The 24691-nt window shown below is 35.8% G+C and overlaps 1 protein-coding gene across 7 annotated transcripts in view; it reads left to right on the top strand.

Annotated features, from left to right (window-relative positions):
- Positions 1-24691, top strand: part of LCORL (ligand dependent nuclear receptor corepressor like) — an 85420-nt gene that overhangs the window by 39840 nt on the left and 20889 nt on the right. For 4 of the 7 annotated variants that reach the window (XM_074587686.1, XM_074587689.1, XM_074587683.1 and 1 more), the window contains exons 5-6: positions 5351-5605; positions 15646-15736. In XM_074587686.1, coding sequence (XP_074443787.1) covers positions 5351-5605; positions 15646-15736 — 346 coding nt within the window. Of the gene's footprint in view, positions 1-5350; positions 5606-15645; positions 15737-17156; positions 18715-24691 lie in introns of those variants that run through there. The other 3 variants (XM_074587688.1, XM_074587687.1, XM_074587690.1) reach the window with 3 other exon arrangements.

Here is a 24691-nt window from a genome sequence, read left to right as displayed (position 1 = left end):
CTTTCTTAAGGAAATAAAACATACTTCTTGTGTTGACTGCCTGCCTGCTAGTATTACTGTCTTTGCTGACTTCTGAATTTTTTGGCCATTTTCAACTACATTTAAGAAAATCCTTAGAGATATTACTGTATATAGGGTAATCACATTACCATCTGAGAAAAGAAAAATATTGAATGTTTACAAGAATAGAAAACTAGAATGAACTTGGCCCTTATTCCTTCTATTTGTTGATCAGTCAAGTTAACTAAACTAATCATGATACGTGGTTCAGAATAAATTGCTGTATTCTGCTTTTAACTTGCTGGTGATTGGATGGTGAGCTGGACAAGTTTATGCATAGAGCTAAGAATATTGCTGTGACAGTTTGGTGGCTGTTGAGGTGGGGTCGTTCTAGAAAACATGTGGCTTTTTTGTGAAAAGGCAAGAAGAGCTGGAGTGACTACAGGAAACATGCTGATAAGCAACTGGGTGTTCTTAGTTCTGCTCATGCCAACTCATACATGTAAGGTACAAGGGGGGTTGTGATTCCCTATTGATTTCCACTGCCTTTTGGAATTGTATCAGAAGAGAAATGAAGTTTTTTTTTTCACTTTTTAATTAAAAAAATTCTGTTGTTCAAGAAATAGAATATTGTGGAGCACTATTTTGGGAGCTTTTAACTCCTCGTCCAATGTCCGGACAAATATACGTGTAAGTCTGAACTATCAGTTAAATCAGTCGTTACTTTGTGCATTGCAGTCTAACGATCACACATAGCGTTGGTGTGCAGAATAGTTAAGAATACGGATTTGAATAGTTACAAGGTGGTGCAGTGCATAAACTGAGGAAGTCTTAATCCTGAATGTTAACTTTGAATGAAAATAAATTATTGCAATTAGTCATGATTATACATCATCTTTATTACTGCCTTCTCTTGCATTCTGACTGAAATTTCACAATCACAAGCAGAAAATATCAGATTACGTCCTATAAACGTGTAATTTAGCCTTCTCTTATCCTAATAATATCAGGAGGTCTACAGTGATCAGAGAGGAACTAGAGGAACATCAGAGCCACCTTTACTTCAAATCCCAAGAGGCTGTTCTGCTGGGTTTGAAGTAGTATGTATATATGTACATGATCCATGGAGTAAATACAGCTGCCTTGTGCTGTAAATCAACTATGCGAAAAATAGAAATTTAAACAGATATAAGCATGTAGATTTAAAACTGTGAGTAGCTATAGTCATAACTCCTAATAAAACATCTTAGAATAAAAATTTTTTAGGTCATACAAAGTATATCTGGTGCCATCTGCTGATAATAATTAAGAAATATTTGCTAGTGATGCTAATCGAGGAAACCTAATACTTTTCTTACCCCAAAGTGCATTAAATTACATTTAAAAATTTTATATGATTAATCATAAATTTCCATGTGTAGTGAAATTTTAGCACCGTGAACTTAAAATTACAGGTCTCTAGATGTTTTCATTGCATACTTGTATAATAATACAGATTGACAGCCATTGAATGTAAGTAATTGGACTTTATATAATGCACTTCAAGTGTGCGTACCCTGTTCTGATCACTGAGGAGTCTTATATTGATACAGCATTATATGAAAGTTGCGTTTACCCTTAAAATTTGTTTTCTTTCAAAAATCTACAGTGTGCAAAAAGAAAATCGTATATGAAACTATATAACTCTTTCTTCTTTCCTTTGACTATCTAACATCTCTCATTTCTGTTCTGTATGTCATTTGGAGAGCTGTAGGGAATTATTTCTAACTTCAAAGTACTCTAAATTACTTTTTCCTCATCATAGGAGAGAGGCACTTTTTCATGTGAGAAAAAATAAGGCAAGGCAAGCAGTAGAACAGCCTACCCAGAAAGGTTGTACAGTCTCAATCCATGGAAGTATTCAAGACCTAACTGGATAAAACCCAGGGCAACCTGATTTGATCTCAGTCAACCATGCTTTGAGCAAGCAGTTCTATTAGAGACCTCTCAAGGTCCTTCCAACACGAATTAAGATTTAATGACTTAGACAATAGAACAGTCGATATTGAAGATGTGATAGTGTCACTATTTGCATTTATGGCAGTTAAAATTAGACTTAACTGTGGTCTAGCCCTGTAGATTGAATATGCGTTAGCAGCAAGAGCACTTCAGATGCGCTCCTGGAGCACATCTTCCAGATTATGTGCTCCAAAATACCTTTTTTATTTTTCCCTAGTATTAGCTTTTCAGAGTAAATGAACTTAAAATCTGTAAACTGCCAGTAGCTGTAGCAGTTGAATATGTGAGAAATTTTGCTGCATTTATTCTTCCATAGGGAGCACTTAGAAATTATGAGGAAAAAATTAAAACTAATACTAAAAAAAATATTATAAGAGCAAAAAAATAAATCCTTTGTTATTCCAGCTAGGTCAAAAGATGACTTTGCTCCTAATGGAAAAGCAAGCTTCACCTGCAAGTGTCTAAAAGCAATTCATGCTTGGATATTACCAGTGTGAAGAGTCTAAAATGGAATAGAAAGGCAATAGAAACTTGGCAGTTCTGAAGGTGTTCTGTCTTGCAGTTTATAATAATTGATGCTGGGGATGGAGATTAATAACCAGAAATTTATTGCAGGCTGTTGTGTTTTCCAGCAAATGGAAAACAGCCTCCCCTGTGCTCTGTGATCTTTTGCTTTTTAAAGGTGTAGATCATACCAGGATGTAAAATAACCATCTTTCCCATCACCTGTTTTCCAATAATCTTCTAAGGAAGCTTTTCATAGGTACATGCAACAAACTTATTTCTCTGTATAAGCAGGGTCCCTCCGGGCCAGATACACAAAACATCAACTCTGAACAGTCTACCAGGTATTTTGTTTTGTATGAGTTTCTTGATTACTGGCTGTCAGATTTTTGTTTGTTTGTGTTTGAGTTTGTTTTAGTTTTTTTTAAGCTAAGATATTGATCACTAGTTTCTGTTGTCTAAAGATACAATTTCTCTGTCATGCAGACATTTACTTTTGTTGCTAGATAATTCAGTTTTTCAATCCATCTCTAAACTTTCCTTGTTCTCCTGTCACTTTTGCATATACATTAGCATTTTTACACCTATTGCGTTACAGCCTCAATATCTTTTGTTGAATTTTAATCTTTGTAAGTGGGTCTCTAGGATGATAAAATTCCAGTTGGACGTTTATTGGATCCATTCTTTAAAAATCGAGAAATACCAATAAACAAAGAATATCTGTGTCTGGGTGTTACATGTTGGATACCTTCATGGGTATCCTCCATCATTTAGAATTTCACCTCGTATGTCTCTTCTAGAAACTCCTATCAATTTTAGAAATTTTGGTAGAGATCCCATTGAAAAATATTTCAGAAGATAGAGCTTCAACCATAAGCAGGCTTATTTTGTCAGGCCTTGCATAAGGTCTCTTGAAGCCAAGATGTCTAGCATATAGTCAGTCTTTGAAAATGTTGGAAATTCCCCTTATCTCATAAAGCATTACTGAAAGGCCAACCAAAAGGTATTGACAAGAAGCATCTGAACAGTCTCATATCTGAAGCCCTCTCGTATGCTTTAGACAGCAGATCGTATACGTGAGTGTTTGCAGTTCCTTGCAATACTCTGTTGGTGAAAATGAATTCTCAAAATGGAATAGGTTTTGAACAAACATGAAACAAACAAAAAAATCTTATATGCATTCATCCTAAACTTGAGCAGCGTTCTTTGATCTGTCTCAGTGGTCACTCTCTTGCCAGTAGATGGATAAAGCTTCATTGACATAAAATGCTCGAGCAGATATGCTGTGTGATCCTGCAAATTACCTATTAGGGAATTTATACTTTACATGCAAACATCTGCCTGATACTGTCCTTTTAGTTTCTCCACTTCCATGAAAGCGAAACTCGATTTGTTGTCTATCTTCTCATTTCAGGCTAATTTAAGTACCTGCCACTATGTCCTTTGGCATTTCTTTCAGGTAATCAAGGCTGACCTAAAAGATGATTCTTTTGTATCACTTTCATGCTTACTTTAAATTTTTAAATCTCTGTCCCTTCCTGATGAAATCTGTTTCACTCATTACCTGTGAACTCAAGGATGGGCAGTGGTTAAAACACTGAAAAGGGTATTTTTGTGTTGTGTGTATGTGTAGAGTTGAAGGAAAGAGGGAAGAGTGGGATAGTGAAATGAGTACTAGTGCTGCCACTTTAAGGAAGAACATAGATCTTTGAGTATGGGCCATTTGTGCTTGTCTTGTGAAATGAGGTATTGCAGTCATTAATGCAGTATTGCATTAATGAGTAACACAGCTTACTTTAAGTGAGTTTCTTAATTGCATTGTTATTTATACTAAGTTACATGTCTTTATTTTGTTGATCTTTCTGGTACTTCTGTTTATGTTAGGATTCTTTTTTTAGTAATTCACAAATGTAGTTTCAGCTATGCTTGTTAATAAGAGGTTTAACTTTTTTCTAACTGACAGATAATATAGTAAAATAAAGTCAGAGATATCTCATGCTTGATACTTCTATTATTTTTGTGTTTTTAAAATTAAACGCTTCTTTTCATGGGACTGTTACATACACAAACAAAAAATAGGATACGTACTGTTTAGAATAGGAAATAAAGCTTTTCTCTCAGCTGTTTTCATTGGTAGAACTTTGAAAATGTCCTGAAAATCCTGTAAGATTTTATAATAAAAATTTAGAACTTTATTGTAAAATTCAATGGCTTGTATTAGTACAGTTTGTATGGGACATTTCAAGTAGCATCATATCAGTTTTGACATTGCAATCCTGAATCTATGATGGGGATTATAATGTAATATGTAGGTGAAACAAATGTTTTCTCTCTTCTTTTTTTTTTTTTTTTTTTTTAACATTAGCTCTTCCAAAGTCCAACTCTTCTATGTTATGAACAGGACTGATCTGTAGAACTGCACTTTAATTATTTTTGTTACAGTTGTTCTTTGAAAGTAACTTCTTTATTAATGGATAGCTTTATTTAACTTTCATTTTTTTATGAACAGTCTGCAAATGAAAATTCAACTTATTTACCAACAATAAATACAAATTCTGACTCCCATACTTGCGTTATTTATCTACCCACATAGTTTGACTGCATGCTATGACAGAGGAATAAGGTAAAAATTACTGATGGATGCTAAACATGTTCTTCCAAGTGATGTCCAGTTGAGAATGCTCACAAGAAAAAACTTACTAGACATCTGAATTAATATGTTCATTACACGTGTATTTATTACACACATTTATTGTGCTTATAGGAGACATTTACTTGAAGAAAATAATTAAGTTTGTGGGGTTTTTTTAATACAGTTGTTGCCTGTGTTGTTGTTTTTTATTCCTAGATCTTCCTCAGAACTGTGATCCTAACATTCCCCTAGTTGCTCAGGAATTAATGAAAAAAATGATCCGTCAGTTTGCGATTGAGTACATTTCAAAAAGTAGCAAAATTCAAGAGAACAGAAACGGTTCATCGTTTGAACCAAGTCTGATATGTAAAAGCATCCAAATGAACCAAACGGAAAACTCCCTTCAGGAAGAACAGGATAGCCCTCTAGACCTCACTGTGAATCGAACTCAAGAACAGAATACTCAGCAAGGTAAACTTCTGTATCTGCTTTATGTGTTTTGTTGCCATTTATTACATCTTATTCCCTTAAAAAAAAAAAATTCTGTGTCAAATATCTATATGTTTTGTCTTTCCAAAGTAGTTATCGGTATATAGGAAAGAAAACTATCCCATGTGATTAAAATAAGGTTGAAGGAAAATTGGCATTGCATCAGGTTAACACTTAATACGTTTTATAAACTCACACATTTTCATTTAAACACCAATAAAAATGTTATAACTGTTAAAAAAAAATAAACAAAAGAACCTCCGCACAAACCACCACACACAAAAAACCCTCACATTCTTTATTAAAAAACTTTTCATATTATGTGTTAGTGGATAAATATTCTAATTTCTGAGTGCCTCTGTTAAATAAGTGGCATTGGAATTTCTCAGCTTTAGAATACTGAATATAAGCAACCTCACCTGTCTCTGTCACGGGTAACAGTGGTTCAAGATTTTGTTGAAGAAATGGCTGTTAAGAAGCCTTCTGAGAAAAGAGAAAGATACTGGAATTTCAGAGAGCAAAGGTCATTCTGTCTGTGTCAATTCATGGACACTGATTTTTTTAAATACAGACTGATTAGAATGATGGAAAGAGAAAATAAATTTGGGAGGAAATTTCCATACCTCATGTCATTATAGATCGGTGCAAGTTTCTTAATTGAGAGTAAAACTAGAAAAAGAAAAATAAAGCCTGTTTCACTATCAATTACAAAAAGGAAATAATTTCTTTGCCTCGAAGAATATTGCTATCTAAAATTGATTGCACTATAATCACGAGAGCGTTTTGAACTTTGAACTTGATTTGGAGTAGCAGCAATTTTCAGGAAGGATTATGACTGTCATGCACAACTAAAAGCAGTGGCAAAAGCAGCTTTTGTCTTTCACAGATACAAGGATCCATGTTAATCCAGTAATACTGCAGACCAAAGGGAAAAGTTTACATTTATGTCATGTACCATACTAAAAAAGTTAAAAGACGGGAGAACTGCAGAATTACTCTTTTTAAAAAATGTGCCTTGGTCAGAAGAAAGCAGATTTTGTATGTGTGTAATTAACAATTCTGGCATGGATTTACCTTGCTAAACATACCTATTCTAGATTAAATTTTAAACATCTGTTCTCTTTGACAGCAAAAGCATTAAGAAATTGTGGAATTCCTGCATTTATTCTTTGTGGTCAGCAGAAACCAGTTCATGCCTGGGTTTAGCGAATACCTTGTGCAGATTAAATCCTGAGAAAATATCTGTTGTGCTTTGACATTCCTCTGCTGTGGATGAATTACAGATTTTAGAGATTTCTAATTGGCCAGGTTGAAGCAGGTTTTTTTTTTTTGCGAGGGTAATAAAAAGTACTTTACTGATATCAGCACTGTAGCCTGTTGCTTACTTCAACAGCTGGTTATAAAGAGGAACTAGTTTAAAATGTTCCTAAGGGAGCAAAGTCCCCAAAGACAGGTTCTGGTCCTCATTGAACCCAAATAAATCCTTGAGGAATGAAAGGCAAGGCAGAGGGTGAATAGGGCAGGGACGGGAAGAAAGTTCTGCTGCCACCCTCAGCTATTTAAAAATCCATTGATCTTTTGTCCAAAAAAAACCTTGAAGTATAGAGAGATTTAGGTATTTCAGTCTTTTTTTTTTTTTATCACCTGAATTGTTCTTACAATGAGGGTAAACGGCGAGTTTAGAACTGTGTGTCTTCATCAAAACATCTGAGGCTAAAATAATAGTTTACTATGTAAAACTTTTATACTGTGCAAGATACTGTAGATTCTCAAAACTTGCACTGCCATGTTTGCTGGAGTGCGTTGTAGATACTAGTCTTACTGTGAAGTTTAGAGCTACTGAATTGAGAGGAAGTATTGAAACAAGACTGTAGCTGGAGAAAGATTTCTTATCTACCAGGGAAGCTGTATGGCACTTCCTGTTTCCCACAAACGTAGCAATTTTGAGCTATCTTCACTTTCTACTGTAGTGGTAGCAACACAAGCAAATAAGATCAAGATGGAAAAAGTCAGCCTGCTCTTTTTATTTGCATTGTGTTCTAGGTGCAGTGATTCATTAAAAGTTCTTTCAATTAGCTGTTGTCAGGGAAAATGTATTATTATTCTACCTGCCCTTCACTTTTGTCCTTTTCCGAAAAAAATGTTGCGTATATTGAAGTGTTACATGCTTACAGTGGGAAATTGTGAAATTTTTAAATTAGATAATTTTTAAAAATACATTATTCTGTGTCTAAGAGTCTGGAGACTCATAAAAGCTATGCCGTGGTTCCCTTCTTAGTAGTCTTTTAACTGTCGTGCAACTCTTTTTATTAATTGCTGTTTATAATTCCTGTTACAATTTCCAAATGAAGTGGCAGTAACGGAGTAGGAAGTTCAAATTTGTACATTGCTCTGATGGATCCTTGAAGTTGAAATCTTTTTAATTCAAATCCTTTGAAGTAGATAATGACCTAAATATAAATACTTCAGGCTCATTTTCTGTTTAGGTAGGTGCTTTGTATTTACAGTATTAGTCTTTAAAATGAATGATCTAAATAATAAAATAGACAGTCTTGTTCCTTTGCTATGGCAATGATTCTCGGACTCTAAGTTGAGAGGAAGGAGTAAGCTTTACTTTTCAGATCACTAGAACCGTTTTTTTGCATGGAGCAGATCCGAGTTAAGTACTACTAGCTCTATACTGGAAAAAGATTCTGCCACTGAAGATGTCCAAATGATCTTGACTTCATTTAAGAACGCTTCTTACTTTCTTCCAGTATCTGTGGGACATCTCTGAAGTACTCCCAAAATTTTCTGGTCTGACACTTCCAGACCTGATACCCCTGTGTAGTGGGCTTACATGGTAAGGTTTTGGTAGTTGGGGAGGTCTGCAGGGGTGGCTATCTATAGAAGAGGTCAGGGGCCGCCCTGAGCTAGGCACAGCCAGCTCTGGAACAGACCCACAACAGGCCAAAGTGGAGCACATCAGTGAGGTTTGTGGTGCCTCTGTGAAAGCAGATTTCAGAAAGAGCAAAAATGACAGACATGCAGAGGAGTGAGAAACAGCAGAGCAAACAACAAGGTCAGAGAAGGAGGGGGAAGGAGGTGCTCCAGGCACCAGAGCAAGTATTTCCCTGCAGCACATGGAGAGGACCATGGTGGAGCAGGTATTCCCGTACAGCTCCTGGAACACATGTTCACACTGCAGCCCATGGAAGACCCCACATTGGAGCAGCTGGGTATTTCCTGAAGGAAACGTGACTTGTGGAGAACCCACAATGGAGCAGGGGAAAAGTGTGAGGAGGAAGGAGCTGTAGAGAGGAATTGTACTGACTGTACAACTGGGGAGAGAGGTGGAGGAGTTGGGAGTGAAGTTGAGCCTGAGAAAAGGTGGGGTGGGGAGGTGCTTAATTTTTGTTCCTTTCTCATTATCCAATTTTCTCTTAATTTGCAATAAATTAATTTTCTCCAAGTCTGTTCTGCCTGTGATGGTAATTAGTAAGTGATCTCCCTGTATATATCTTGATGACCCTTATCTAATTTCTCCCCACCCCTGTTGAGGCAGGAGTGAGAGAGGGGCTGGGTGGGAGTTTAGCTGCTGGCACCCCTGGTACTGAATCATTTAGTACTGAGTATTTAAGCACTGGCATCCACGTAGGTCTAGCTGGCATCTGACTGATAGCAGAGTCCCAAATTATGTTCTGCTTTCTTCTACATGTGGAAGTATGGTAACCTAGCAGGGTGCTTTAATTCCTGTGCACCTTGCTGGTAACTAATCAGACAGTTACTTCACTGTCAGTCACTTAGAAGCAACTGTCTCCAGTAATGCTTGTATCTTACTCTTTTTTCCTAACCCATGTAACTTTAAGACTTTTCAGACTTTGAAAAGGTCACTCTGTCTAGTGAAAGAAAAACTATTTTGTGTGCACTGCATTTAACAAAAAAAGGGTGGTATTGTGTATTTTTGCAACATTACCTGTCCTCTAAACTAAGCCAATGGAAAAGCAGCATCCTTGCAAAATAAAACATTGAGAGAGGAACAGTCTTGGAGTATCCTGCAGCAACTTACTATTTTCTTGTGCAGTCATGATGCTAGATCTTTGGGGAGCGTTCTCAGCAGCAGCTAACTTAGGTGCAGAGGCTTCTTTCCGCTGATAGATATGGGACAGTTGATCACTCTCAAGCTGCTGAGCAAAGTGACTTACAAGAGGCAGAAGTATAGGCTGTACAAATAAATAATCTGTTAGTTTAGCTACACAAGCTTATTCTTGTTGCTCTGTCTTCTAGGAACAATGACAGTGTGTAAACATAGCAGAAAAATGCAAGAGAATTTGCGTAGATTTTCTTGTTTCATTGATCTGTTATAGACTTGAAGACATGAGAAGGTAGATGGCAATTTGTGACATTTTGCTGCATGAACTTTCTACAGCTATCTTGTAGTTTTGTCACTGTGACTGAAGAAGTTGTAGATGCCCAATTCCTGGAGGTGTTCAAGGCTACCACCTTGAAGGTGTTTATTTCCTCCTTGGCTGCCATGGTGGCTAACAGCCAAGCTCCTTGTCAGATGCTCGCTTGCTTGCTTGCTTCCCCCTCAATGGCATGGGGAGCAAGTGGGAAGAACAGGAAAGAGAGCTTGTGAGTTGAGATGAGGACATGGTCATTGCTTACTGCTTGCTATTGTGGGCAAAACAGACTCTGCTTGCAGAAAATTAACTTAAATTATTGCCTATTAATATAAATATTTAATTATTAGTTCAGATAGTGTAGAAACAAAAAGCGTACAACACCACCTTTCTTTCCCCCCTTCCCCAGGCTCAGCTTCACTCCACATTCCCTTGTGACCACCACCCCCTCTGTGGTCCAAGGGGAAGGAGTGTGGAGTGTCGACAGTCTGTACCTAATGGTTTCTCTCTGCCATTGGGCTTCTCTCTGCTGTTTTCTCATTCCTTTTTTTTTTCCCTTCCCTTTCTCTCTACATCCAGCACTTTTTGCCCATTCTTGACTAGGTTCCCCCCAAATGGCTGCTGGACTTAGCGGTGCCTTGCAGTGGGTCTGTTGGAACTGCCTAGAAATGTCTGTGTCCAGCACAGGGCAGCCCCTGGCCTCTCCTCACAGATGCTGCCAAGACCTTGCCATGGGTACCCAATACATAGAATCATAGAATAGTTTGGGTTGGAAGGGACTTCTAAAGGTCATCTAGTCCAACCCTCCTGCAATGAGCAGGGACATCTTCAGCTAGATCAGGTTGCTCATAACCCTGTCCAACCTGACCTTGAATGTTTCCAGGGATGGGGCATCTACCACCTCTCTGGGCAAACCTGCTCCAGTGTTTCACCATCCTCATAGTAAAAAATTTCTTACATGTAGTCTATATCTTTATATCTTCCCTGATTTAGCTTAAAGCCATTACCCCTTGTCCTATTACAACAGGCCCTGCAAAAATGTTTGTCCTCATCTTTCTTATAAGCCCCCTTTAAGTACTGAAAGGCCACAGTAAAGTCTCTCTGGAGCTTTCTCTTCTCTAAGGCTGAACAACCCCAGTTCTCTCATCCTGTCCTCATAGGAGAGGTGTTCGATCCCTCTGATCATTTTTGTGGCCCTCCTCTGGACTTGCTCCAACAGGTTCATGTCTTTCCTGTGCTGAGAGCTCCAGAGCTGGATGCAGTACTCCAGGTGGGCTCTCACCAGAGCAGAGTAGAGGGCCACTTCTCAAGCTTGTCCAGGTATTCTGGATGGCATCCTGCCCTTCAGGTGTAACAACTGCACTGCTCAACTTGGTGTCATCTGCAAACTTGCTGAGGGTGCACTTGATCCCATTGTCTATGTCATTGATGAAAATAGTGAACAGTACTGGTCCCAATAAGGACCCCAGTGGGACAACACTTGTCACCGATCTCCATCTGAACATTGAGCCATTGACTGCTACCCTCTGGATGCAACCATCCAACTAATTCCTCATCCACCAAACAGTCCACCCATCAAGTCCATCCCTCCAATTTACAGAGCAGGATGTTGTGGGGGACCGTGTCAAAGGTCTTACAGAAGTCCAGATAGTATATATAGCTATATACTTTTCATCTGGCAGTTTTTCATTTTACAAAATAGTACATCTGGTCAGCAAAAGGGGGCTAGTCAAAGCAGTAGTTAAGAATTAATAAAAGGTTTTGTCATTCTTTCCAACAGTTTTCTGAAAATATTGTTTCCGTGTGCAGCAGCACAGGAAATAACCAGCAAAAGGCAAGGCATCATCAGGAAAGTTGTTGAAGGCAAGACAGTGTCATTTTTTTGCTATGAAAAATCTTATCAAGGTTTACCACAGTATTATGGATAAGGCAAAGGAAGATTTGTTATTTACTGAATCTCACAAAATTAGAACCAGGCAGGGCTCACTGAAACTTCTTGGAAGGGAAAAACAGATATGGGGCAGCTTTTGCACAGCAGTTTGTGAACATCAGAAATTGCTGTGACAGGAAGTTGTGGAGATGGACAGTGTCGCTAGGTTCAAAAAAGGTCTTGCACAACTTCCCAGCTAACAGAACTAAGGCCAGAACTAAAGCTAGAGTAGGCAAGGATATATCTCTGAGATCCTTGATCCAATGATACCAGCTACTGGGGGAGCAGGAGGGGAATGAGCTGCAGGTAGCGTGCAGGCTGATGTGCTCTCCTGTGCTAGGAATGGAGTTTTGCCCATGCCTGGAAACTGCGGACTGGGTAGAGGGGATTGTCTGACCTAGTAAGGCGGTTCATAATAGCCTCTCATAGTGAGAGGTTTCCGGAAACCCAGAAAAAAACCTGAGAAGTTTGCTAGAATAGGTACAGAAATACCAGTTGTAGGAACTCAAGGGTGACCCATACAGTTTCTGTTACTTTTTCTTCTGTCCCTGCTTCTCTACCATCAGTACTCTGGAGCAGTTTCAAGTTATTGTGGTCCTGATTATTTTGAAGGTGACCTTTGATTACGCTTAGTTATATCTTGGTATTGCTGCACCTGATGATCTGGTGCTGCGAAGCAAAGGCCAGAGGTTGAGCCATTTCTTTGAAGATGAAAATTATTTAATTTGCACAGAAATAACTTCATTAGGAGGCCATCAGCAGCAGGCCTGAAAAACTTCTAATATTTTTTTCTGTGTTATTCAATGTTGGGTAGTATTGTTTATGAAGACTGTCATCTTAGTAGTCATGGGTTCAGCTGAAGAAGGGAAGTAATTCCATGTCTTTTATTAAAACCACCTTACAGAGTGGTTTTTCTGTTCCTGATGTCATTCAGTTCTTAATACCTATTTTGAGTGATTTGATAGAAGTAATAGAAAGTTCTGTCTCAGTTTAACAGAAACTATTCATACTTTGCAAGTAACAGTTTTTCAAGGTTCGTTGTCCACCTGTAGGATGCTTCTTTGCAAACTTTTTCATCTTGTACCTAATGAACCAAAGTGAATGTCTCTACTGTGTATATATACATATGTTCATTTCATTAGGTAGCATTTCATTATGTCTTAAAGTTTTATAGCAAATGTTCTCACTTTCCCACTGCTCCTTTGTTATAATAATAACAATTGATACTAACTACAAAGCAGGAAGATCTACCAAACCCAGGAACTACTGTGTATTTTTAATTAATCTTTTTAATTTATCAGCCCTTTCTACATCAATTTTGTGTTGTTTTGTTTGGGGTTTTGGGTTGTGTGGGTTTTTTTGTTTTGTTTGTTTTTTTTAATTTGAGTGAAATCACTGAGTAAAAGCTTGGTGTGTTCTGACTTTATGTGGTATTTTGTATGTACATCAAATTTCTTGCATGGTTCTCTTTCACTCTCTTTACTGAGGATCATCTTGCCATAAAGCATTGTCTTTAGGGAAGCGTCATATACTTACTGAATGAATACATTTACTGTGTTGGAAGCACCAACTGTCTTGAACCTGAAATGACTCTTCAGTTCTGCTTACCCTTTAGAGGCCTAAAGTGTATCTAATTATTTTGTTTCAGGAGACAGCATTTCCCATTCTGTGTTCTTTTTAGTAATTTTTCAACTTATTGGTGGCCTTGTGTTGTCAAAGTCAATTCTCAAATATTAGAAATGAAAATTATTTTAGTTAGATTCTATTAGAGAATCTTGTGAGAGTCTTCGGGGTTTGTTTGTTGGGAGGTTTTTTTCCTAAAAATCTAGTTAGCTTCAATTTTTTTGTAGATGGAATACAGAAAGATGATTAGCTCGTCATAACTTGATGAGTTGTGAACTTTAAAGTGTTTTTTTTCTCCTGTGACTTTGTCCAGTGATCTCTTATAAACTTTTTTTTATCATAGTGCCTATGAATATCAACTGAAGATGGAGAAACTATTGTGAAAGGGAACACACAAACACTTAAGAAAGGGAGATGTACTTTGTATGACTGACAGAACACAGCAGACAAAATCTGTCTGCACAGGACTCGGGGACATTGTGAGCTTAGGGATTCAGAATACCTTACAGCTGGGTAGGCCAAATAGTCCCTGTGGAATATTTCTGTAGTGTTTTTAATTGTCTTTTCCTTCTGGAACATCACTGCATCAGAAAGGTTGATTAGCATTAACTAGTCCTTCCTTTAACTTTCTTAGGGTTAAGGAAGACTTTTAAAGGAACATATTCAGGAGAAAAGGAGCATTTTTGACAAGTGGCATATTTAAAGTATTTTTTCCCATTATGCTGACTTATAATGCTACTTTTTCTCTCTTTGCCCTTCTTTAAATAATAAAACATAGTTGGGGAAAACCAGCCAAAAATTGTTACAAACAATCCAAAGCAAATAGCTGGATTTGATTATTGCACAAAACTCTCTTTCTTTGGAGTATTGGTATAAAGGAGAGCTATCCTAACAATTTTTCTGACTACTTACTTGAGTGTTGGCATTGGGACTATTCAGCCAATGCTTTATGTTTGCATCTGAGGCTGTGGGAAAATACGTACAGTTGATTGCTGTTTTAGAAATAACACACACTAAGATGAAAATGACACTAATGTAAAAAGGGCTAGCATAAGGTTATTTGTAGAGTTGAATGTTGATCTAGATGTTGAAACTCAAAATTGGATTCACAGAGCTCAGACACACAAAACAGTCCAAGTTTGAAACAGAGAACCAAGGAAGAAAGGTATGAAATCAAATATATTTAGGGGTTTTATCTGTAACTTAAATGTGATTTTTTTTAAAAAAAGAAAAAAATTAAACTAGAAGGAGTATTTCAGGTGCTAATTAGTTTCTTTAATTTTCAACTTTCTTAAATATGGATTTTAAAAAAACATGGTTTTCTATTTCCAGTACTCCATAGATTTCAACAGCCAATTGTAAATCTTGAATTTAACATTTGCCAGCAAGTTAACAAAGCAGACTCCCACCTCAGTTTAGGTCTTTCTATATATGTGGGGGCGGCAGGGGCATATGTATAAAGATACTGTTAGAACCTTTAATGACATAGGTCTCATGCTTAAAAATCTGTATTGGGCTCAAGCTCTCTTCCCAGTTATTGTGGTACTACTTTCTCATCCAGTAACCTGGTCTGGTCTCATAGCTGACCCTGCTCTGACCAGGAGGTTGGTCTAGAGACATCCTGAGATCCCTAGTAGTCCAAATTATCCTTTAGGCCTATGATTTAGTTATGTCAGTTTTAACTTCAGTATCAGGCTTATTTGTTTACAGTATGTAAATATGAATACACTTATAGTAATATTAATAATAATGTGAAGTACTTTGTGTTGGTTGCCTTGAAAGTAAACAGTGCAATATATATGCTTATGTGATTTTTAGGACAGCAGATGCATGTTTCTGTTTAAGACAGATTCTTCTTTTAAATTTTATTATTTCTGATGGGTTTATTTTTGATTCTAATTCTAAAATTTTTGTTACAAATCAAATATATAAAACCATTTGCTGACATTGTTAAAGGAATAAGATGTCAGAAATTTTACAAGATAAAGTAACTGCTTAAAAATTGTGCCACAGGTACAAACATTTGCTAACAAAATTTCTGAGATCATCTTTAAGCAACTGCTGTCATCCCTACTCGTTCTTTGCAGGGGATGGAGTGCTAGATCTCTCTACAAAGAAAAGCGCAAGGTTGGACGAACCAAAATACGATCCATTGTGTTCTGAAAACTCAGTGTCTGGGTAAGCAACGTTTAGGACTCTCTTCGGCTTATCTAAAAAACAATCCAGGTTTCTCTTCTCTGAAGTCAGATTTTATGTTCATAACATATTTGTATATACTGACACACACGTGTGGTTCCTATTTTGCTTTTGAAAGAATTTTTGTCACTCATAAGTGTGTGTCTATGTATATATCATATGTTTCATTTGTCTTTTTCCTTTTTTTTCTGTTTAAAGAAAAGTTATCAGAACAATCACCAAACTTTAGTTCATGTTACTAAAAATGAACTGAAAATTGATTACATAACACATTAAAAGTAATAGGATAGTAGAAGAAAATGTAAATATATTCTTTCAGAGCTTATTTAGGAAACTTCAATTTTGGACAAAAAAGACCATGTTAATATTTAGATTTAAAATATTCTTCAACTAACATGAACAAGTTAAATGACTATTATCTATAATATTCCTTAATATGAGAGAGAGCGAGCAAACGCGCGTGAGAGAGAGCTCTTAATCATCACACTTATACTTACATCATGGTTCTGACTATGGTGTGTGGTGGCAAATGGTTAAATTTCTCTATTCAGCAAGAAAAACGTTATTGCAGCTGCTGAAAGCTACCACAAAACTAGTGAAACGCATTGTTTTGTTGGATTTTGTTATGATCTTGGCATCCTCCCATCCACTAGCCATAGCAGGATCCTTTTTGTCACCTGTACGTCTCACCGAATAACTTATTATGAATAGGACTACAATAGCAGTATTTGTTGAATTGATGTAAAATTGCATTTCACTAATTTGCTGATCTGAAGAAGTTTTAAAATGAATACGACTTTGTAAGTAGAGAGATGGAATTAGTGGCTAGAAGTTTTTAAAACTGTGTTTTATTTTGCTGAAATGGACTTGTTAACTACAGCACTTTATCTTATTGTTGTAGTAAGCCTAGTTTTGTGTAAGTCTGGGATGTATGTGTGTAGTTATGTACTTATTGCTGCAAATTTTCTATGAGGGGGTTGACTCTTTTATTACTTGTTTAGCGGTAACGTCACGTTTCTACTAACAAAAACTCCTTCAGGATTTGGGTATTTAATGGAACGTTAATTGTATAATTAAAATTATAACAGTGTTGCGCTGCAAGCATGTGAACAAGGGAATATAGCAAGCACATGAGAATATTATCAAATACTGAGCTAGGATATAAAGTTCTTGGAAGGGCTGCTGTAGAAGCCACCGTATGATTTTTGACGCGCTGTCCTACCAGAACTGTAACATTTTGCTAGGATAATCATTAACTACCACATCTCAAAGGCTTAAAAGTATCAGAAGCAGTGATGTTACCGAAGCAAGGAGTATAATAAAGGAGTGGACCCTTCCCTTCCATAGCTGTGTGAGAGTCTCTCATACATCAGTTTACCATCGTTTCATTCCATCCATCCAGGAGACTACACAGACACAGAGAGGACTATGTGGAAAGAAGTGCTGAGTTTGCAGATGGTTTGCTCTCAAAAGCTTTGAAAGACATTCAGTCTGGAGCACTGGACATAAATAAAGCAGGCATACTTTATGGCATACCTCAAAAAACTTTACTTCTCCACTTAGAAGCCTTACCAGCAGGAAAGCCTGCACCTTTTAAAAACAAAACTCGAGATTTCAATGATAGTTATTCATTTAAAGACAGTAAAGAAACTTGTGCAGTCCTACAAAAAGTAGCCTTGTGGGCAAGAGCTCAAGCAGAGCGCACAGAAAAAAGTAAACTCAGTCTACTTGAAACCTCAGAATTAAAATTCCCAACAGCTTCCAGTTACCTCCACCAGTTAACTCTACAGAGAATGGTCACTCAGTTTAAAGAAAAAAGTGAAAATCTACAATATGAAACTTCAAGTCCTACTGTACAATTAAAAATTCCTCAGCTAAGAATAAGTTCTGTGGCCAAACCACAGTCTGATACTGCCGGTCTTCTGGATGTTATGTACCACGTTTCTAAAACCTCCTCAGTCTTAGAAGGATCAGCTCTTCAAAAATTGAAAAATATACTCCCTAAACAGAACAAAATTGAATGTTCTGGACCTGTAACTCACTCAAGTGTTGACTCCTACTTTCTGCATGGGGACCTCTCTCCTTTGTGTCTTAATGCTAAGAATGGGACAGTAGATGGAACCTCAGAAAATACAGAAGATAGTTTGGATCGTAAAGATAATAAGCAACCAAGAAAAAAACGTGGCCGCTATCGGCAGTACGATCATGAAATAATGGAAGAAGCAATTGCAATGGTAATGAGTGGGAAAATGAGTGTTTCCAAAGCACAAGGAATTTATGGGGTACCTCACAGCACTTTAGAATATAAAGTAAAAGAAAGATCTGGAACATTGAAGACTCCGCCGAAGAAGAAACTCCGATTACCAGATACTGGCTTATTTAATATGACAGATTCAGGGACTGGCAGCTGCAAAAATAGTAGCAAGCCTGTGTAGAATAATTGTTAGCGAATTGTTTTGTGTGTGTGTATGTATGTCTATATACACACACTGTGTGAGAAATACATATGCTCACTCTGACAGAAGACGTGAAATTATACAGTTCAAAAACCACATACATGCCTTTTGAAAAATAGTTTTATTCAGGGTTTTCACTGTGGACAGAATTATAGAATTGCTCACTTAATTCTGATAGTGTGTATTTAATATAATCCTTGTATAAATAGGTGAAAAGATTCAGGTTTTATTTAGTAGTCAATAGCATAAAGATGTTTTGGGAAAACAAGTATTTGTCATGTGAAGCATAATTTTTAATTGGTGAAGAACCACTGTACCCATTCAATAATCCATCTTATTATGGAAATACACAACCAAGGGTTAGCAGACTTTTATACTTCACAGAATACTTGCCATAAATTGTAAGTAACTCAGATCATACAAGTCAAGGGATTTTTTTGAAAAGCTAGTTCCTCACGAGGAAGTGGATTTGTGAAGTATTAGTAGGATATAGTACATTCTGTGAAAGAAAAAAGAGTTCATCATTACTTAAATATCCAATACAAGTAAGAAGAACATTTCATTACTAAAAATGTGTGTTTAGCAGGCATAAACTGCATTTTTTATCATTTTAAGAAAATTTTGTTGTTGGTTTTAGAAAGAAATTGGTGTTTACAAAGTGTACACTTATGAAATCTGAGAAATTACTGTAGTTATAGAATTATTAAATATGAAATAAGATGGAGTACTAAGAGCATAAAATAATTTAAACTTTAACATAATTTTCCTTTTTAGTTTTACAAATAAGGTGACTTGTAAGGTTTAAAAAGAGAGTTGGAATGCAACTTAGAGCATGTTCATAATATGCACAGAATGAGCTTGAGAATGGTTTGGGTTTGTTTGGGTTTTTTTGTTTAAACGTGCTGGTTAGTTGATGTTATGACTACTTAAAATTTATTTAAGGATTGTGTCACACTCCTATTGAAAAACCTCACTGTAACTGTAATGTATTTGCTGCTGTGACATTTCAAAACATTTTCAGTTTATCAAAATGAATACCAAGTTACATTATCATTTTGCTAATAACCAAATTTGCAGTTCAGGGTCTTGATAGAAATACAAATATTAAACAATGAAGCTGTTTTGAACTTTCGATAATATAAATTCTTTATAAATTTGGTAGTTAGAAGTTAGGCAGTTCACTTTAAATACGTAACTTTTAATAGAACTTAAGGGAGACCAATTACCTTCATATTGCAGTTTTTACGTGATTTTAAAGTATTCACATTGGACTTTATATCATACTTAATTTTTTTGTCTAATATCACAAAGCATATGTCTACATATGAAGAATGGGGGCTTGCTTCATACATTCAATACTGAACATCAACGCCCTTTTCCTCTCAAAATGTAATTTTTTCTGTATGCATCTAATTTGGCATAGAAAAAGACATTTTTTTTCCCCCACTTAAATTTGCATGTGTATAGGTTAATTATCTAAAGGAAATGGGACATTAGATTCATATGGGCTACATCAGGTAATTTCATTCATAAGTAAATTTGCCATTAAATTCAGTGGAGAGCATACTCCAATATTGATGGCAAAATCTAGCCTGTATTTATTAACTCTACTGAAAAATAACAACTTCCATTTTAAAACGGAATAGTCCTTTGAAACTGCACAACCAGTGTCTCAGTTCTTTGGTCTCTCAGATCTATACTGAATCTTCTTCAGTGATTAAGGTTTACTTGCATATTACAGAATGAATCCTTTTTTTTAAGCAGAACTGTACCTGATAACAAAGAGGTCACAAAACAGCAGATGTCAGGGTCATCTTTCATTTTAAAAGAATTAAGCCATATTTTGTGAAGGCCAGAAGGATTAATTTATGAATATACCCCCTCTGAAAAATGAAGTTGAGAAAACTTTAAATGTTTCAAGATCTGTCTTTATACAGTTTTACTTGCAAAAATTTTGGGCTTCAATACATTGCCTAATATTTGTACCATACTGATGTTTTCTACTCCTCAGACAATGTTATAAATTTGAGTCAGAAGTTTATACTGAAGGCAAGTTACAGTACTCTTTTTATATCATTTAAAAGATGACCTGACCAAAAAGTTAACAGGATTCATAAAATCAGGGATCATTTTACTATTGACTTAACAGTACTCAGTAGTTTTGTATGTAATATTATAATTAATTTTCAACATTTTAGTACTTGTATTTATTTTTTGGTCAGAAATAGTATATTAAAATATTTTTTGATAGTTTATAGATGATACTCAACCTGTAAGTGTTTAAAGGAACAGAATTATTTGTTTCTAATTATTAGGCTAACCTTTGATTACACAACTAAGGAAAGGCAGGGAAATGTGTAGATTCTCCTTCCCCAACCCCTATGTATTCCATTAAATGTCATTTAAATTACACATTTTGAACTGTTTTATAAATTCAGTTGCCAGTCACTACTTAGTAATTGACAATTTCTGAAAATTCCTGTTTCAGCAGAATTTTAAATGAAGGCGAAAGCAAGCCCTACATGCTTTCTACTTATTTGAATGTTTCTCAAGTATTTTATATTAAAAAACAGTGCCTCTGTTTTTAGAACTACTGCTCAGTAAAGCTGTTTAAACCATTTCTGGTAGCTAACGACAATTTTATATTAAATTGTATATTAACTTTAGTGAGACTGATTTTTTTAGTTGTTTACAGTACAAATACTTGTATTTGTTTTTTAATTGCAGTATTTCCATTGTCGCAGTAATTTAGTAAAACTCTGTGGCTGCCTTGATTTTTGACAGATTTTTGTTAACAACTGATTTTTAGGCAATTAGTTATATTTATGCATAAATCAATTGCACTATAATTCATGAATTATTTATTACAATATTTTCTAATGAATTCCATGTATTTGTCTTGTGTTGTAAATGTACTGTAATTCTGTTTCTTCTTTGTGTTGTTATATTCCTAAATCTGATTGTATGAATTTAATTGTTTAGTTAACGTGTTTCTACGTTGTAATTTGTAGTAAAGCACTTCAATGCTTTTGCACATAAATTTACAACACTGATGTGTGATTGATTTGCTCATTCAGTAAAAAAAAAAAAGAAAGAAACAAAAACCTGTACACTGACTCATTTGACTTACTCCTGAGGCATAAGTTCATTAGCAGTGGCATAAGATCGAGAACTGTACAAATTAAGCACGTAACAATTAAGTTACTATGAGAATTTTATATATCAGAAACAGCAGCTTTAAGGAAGGATGATTTCTCAGAATTGATGCATTACTCATAAATGGAAAGAAATTTGGAAAACTAATTTTACAACAGTTACATCCTTCAGTTTGCAGCTAAAAATTATCTATTATATATTACAGATCATAATAGCTTTTTTGAAGGGTTTATTTACTTAGTAACTTCAGAAAACAAACATTTCTATAAGCTAAATTCATATTTCTGTAATAGTTCTATGCTGTTCATATGAGTACTTGAAAGGATGTTCTGTTCCCAGTTTTGTTCCTGTTCCCAGTCTGCAAAGAAGTTGCTGGATTGATCTGTCTTGTCTGTGCCTGAGGCAACAGAGGGTAGAATGTTAGGGAAGGAAATCTTTTGGGAGTCCTCTGATAGAGCTCTTTCCTGATAGTTTGTTGGGGTTTTTTGGTTTTTGGTGTGTGGTGTTTTGTTTTTTTTTGATTTGTGGAGGAGGCAAAGGTTTACTTTTTTAGACATAAAATGGTATGCTGAAAGGCTAGTATGTAACTTTATCACATCTTAGCCTTTTTGACGATTTTGGACTCCAGTCAATCCCGGCTCCATGGTATTAACTGCCCCTGCTCTCCAGCAGGGAAATAATGTCATTCCATGCTTAACTTGTGTCTCCAGAGATAGTGTGCACAAAAGGTACTGGGGGAGCAGCGCGTTGATCCTCTCACCTCTCAACCCCTCCATTTCCTACCCATGCACTCTAGCCATCTCTTTGTGTGTGATTTGTAGGAAGTGAAAGACTGCTCTGTGAAGGAAGTACGCAGTTGTGAAAGTGATAACTCTTCCTTCTGTGGAATTATTGTTTAAGCCTTTTATTTTGAGGATAGTCTGAACTACTGTGTGACAACACAAATTTAAAGGGCTTTCTATAGGAAGGAGTCACAGAAAACTTAAATATAATTCCATAATTGTATTGAAAAGCTACTAAAATGTAGTTTGTTTAAATAAACATCTCTATAGGGAGACACTTTAAAGAAAATATGTTGCTTTAACGCTTTAATTTTTTTGCCTAGTAAGTTCTGTTCCCAAATGGCGACCGAGTAAAGGGTTGATGTATTTTCACAAACTTGGAAGATCATTTGGAGCGTGGTATTATTACAATAGCATAGATGAAGTTAAGTTGTCTGTCAGGTTTAGAAACTAACCCACACTAAGGAAAGCAGATTATAGATGTTACACAAGGGTAGATAACCAGGAAAGAAATTGTATTAGAAGAACATCCAGTATGTCTGTGATAACCAGCATATCACTTCATACAGCAGGTTGATCTCCACATAGCAAATTCAAAGCAGTTTTGAGGCCTTTGGAAATTTTGGTAACTGACTTCAGGAAGGCTCTTAGTCTCTGGAAGTTTCTTCCAGCAGTGAGCATATTTTAAATAGCGTTATGGATACAGGTTCTCTACAATTAAAGCTCTCCAGTGAAGCTCCATTAGACGTACCTCGTAAGTCTAAACAGCAGCTGTCTAAGATTCAGTCTAAAAAGACTGTAATATATTAATCTTTTTAGCAAGTCAGTATTTTAACAAATTTACTGTGATTTACAAACAAAATATTGAAAACCTAATGCCATGTTCATTTTTTCTCTGTCTAGCCTTTCAAAACATTATTTATTTAAAGTTGTGGTAGCAGGGAGGATAATTAGTATTTACCCATAACTGTGTTACTAGGATAAGCTTTGTTTTCACAAGTGTAGCGATACATTTCGACACTTTGTGACTCCTGAGTTTGTTGGACTGAGTAACACTCCGATTCTTCTCAGTGTAGTGGCATTTCAAAAACAGTTAAATCCTGACAATGACATGCCCTTGAATAAAGCTGGTTTTACTTTAAATGGCAAGTAAATTGCAAGTAAAAGGGGGTATTTTTCTTATTAAGGCTTCAGTTGCAGTTTCAACTAGCGCCATCATATAATTATCTTACTCTTTTGTGAATTAATATCATCTAGATGCTAGATTTTTAATAGATACCATTTCATACTAAATATTAGAGGAGAAGGAGAAAACATAAGGAATTATTAAGCATAGTTGGCTGGTTTTAAGCTCTAAACTTTAAAATCTGCGTGGGACAACAAAAATACAAATTTGAATGTATAACTTCCAGTAAGAAACCTGAATCTGAAAGTTATTATTGATGCTAATAACATTGGGTATGATCTAATTAATGAATAGATGACTTCATATAAATACAACATATTAAATTTTAAATTTGTTCCTTGATCAATACAGTTGTAAACCAAATCAAAATGAAATTTCTCCAAAGTACAGGCTTAAATGCAAAAAAATTATAGGAGATAATAGTAGGGCAAAAAGTTAGTGTCATGTTCAGAGTTTGGTGATATGTTTAAACAATACATACTTTTCTAAAACAGAATTCTTGTAACATTTTCTGCGCATGCAATTGGTTTCGGTAAAACATTTGAAATGTTAACTATCTGTTGATAGTTGCTATCCAGCATAAGGATTTTGTATTTAATTGAAGAAATATCTGTATTAATTTCTACCATGGGAAATTTTCAGCTTTTCAATATAAATGATTGATTAGGTAAGTAGTGACATTAGTTTTAATAACTTATAAGAATTAAATAGTTAAGGTAGTATTTTATAAGTTCCTTTATTTTGAATTAATATCTTTTGAGAACAACTGCTCAGAAGTCTTATTTAGATATAGGCCTACCCTGTATTTGAGATTTAAAGAATATTAACCTTTATCACAGAAATTATTTATTCCAGTGGTGATTACCTCTGTTTCTGTTTAATGAGGGAATCTGTGTGTGTGTGTGTATGTGCGTGCGCACGTGTGTGTGTATGTGTGTGTAATATATTGCAATGAAGAGCCTGTGATGCACCACTGCATTTTATTTAAATACTAGAAGGGAAACTTATCTGCAAAGAACAGTAACAGTAGTAAGTGGCTATTTTTTCCATTTTCTGTTAGCCTATTAAGTATTTTTAAAAAATAAATATTTAAATAAAAATGTCTTCAGAAGGATCTTTAAGAGTATCCTGAAGAGCATTCGATACACTTTGGTATATGAATATCTTAGGGTGGGATTCAGGAGAGATGGATCCATTCTTGCCTCTGCCACAACCTTGAATTGTGACCTCAGGCAAGGCACTTACCCTCTCCGTGCCTCAGTTTGTGAAATGGGAGTAACACTAAGCGTACCGGGTTCACGGTGAGGTTTTCCTTCGTTCATTACTAAGGTAGTTTGAAATATCAGAAAGTTAACGT

This window comes from Larus michahellis, chromosome 5, assembly GCF_964199755.1.
Source record: "Larus michahellis chromosome 5, bLarMic1.1, whole genome shotgun sequence".
NCBI lineage: Eukaryota > Metazoa > Chordata > Aves > Charadriiformes > Laridae > Larus > Larus michahellis.
This window is presented reverse-complemented; position numbering and strand designations above follow the sequence as displayed.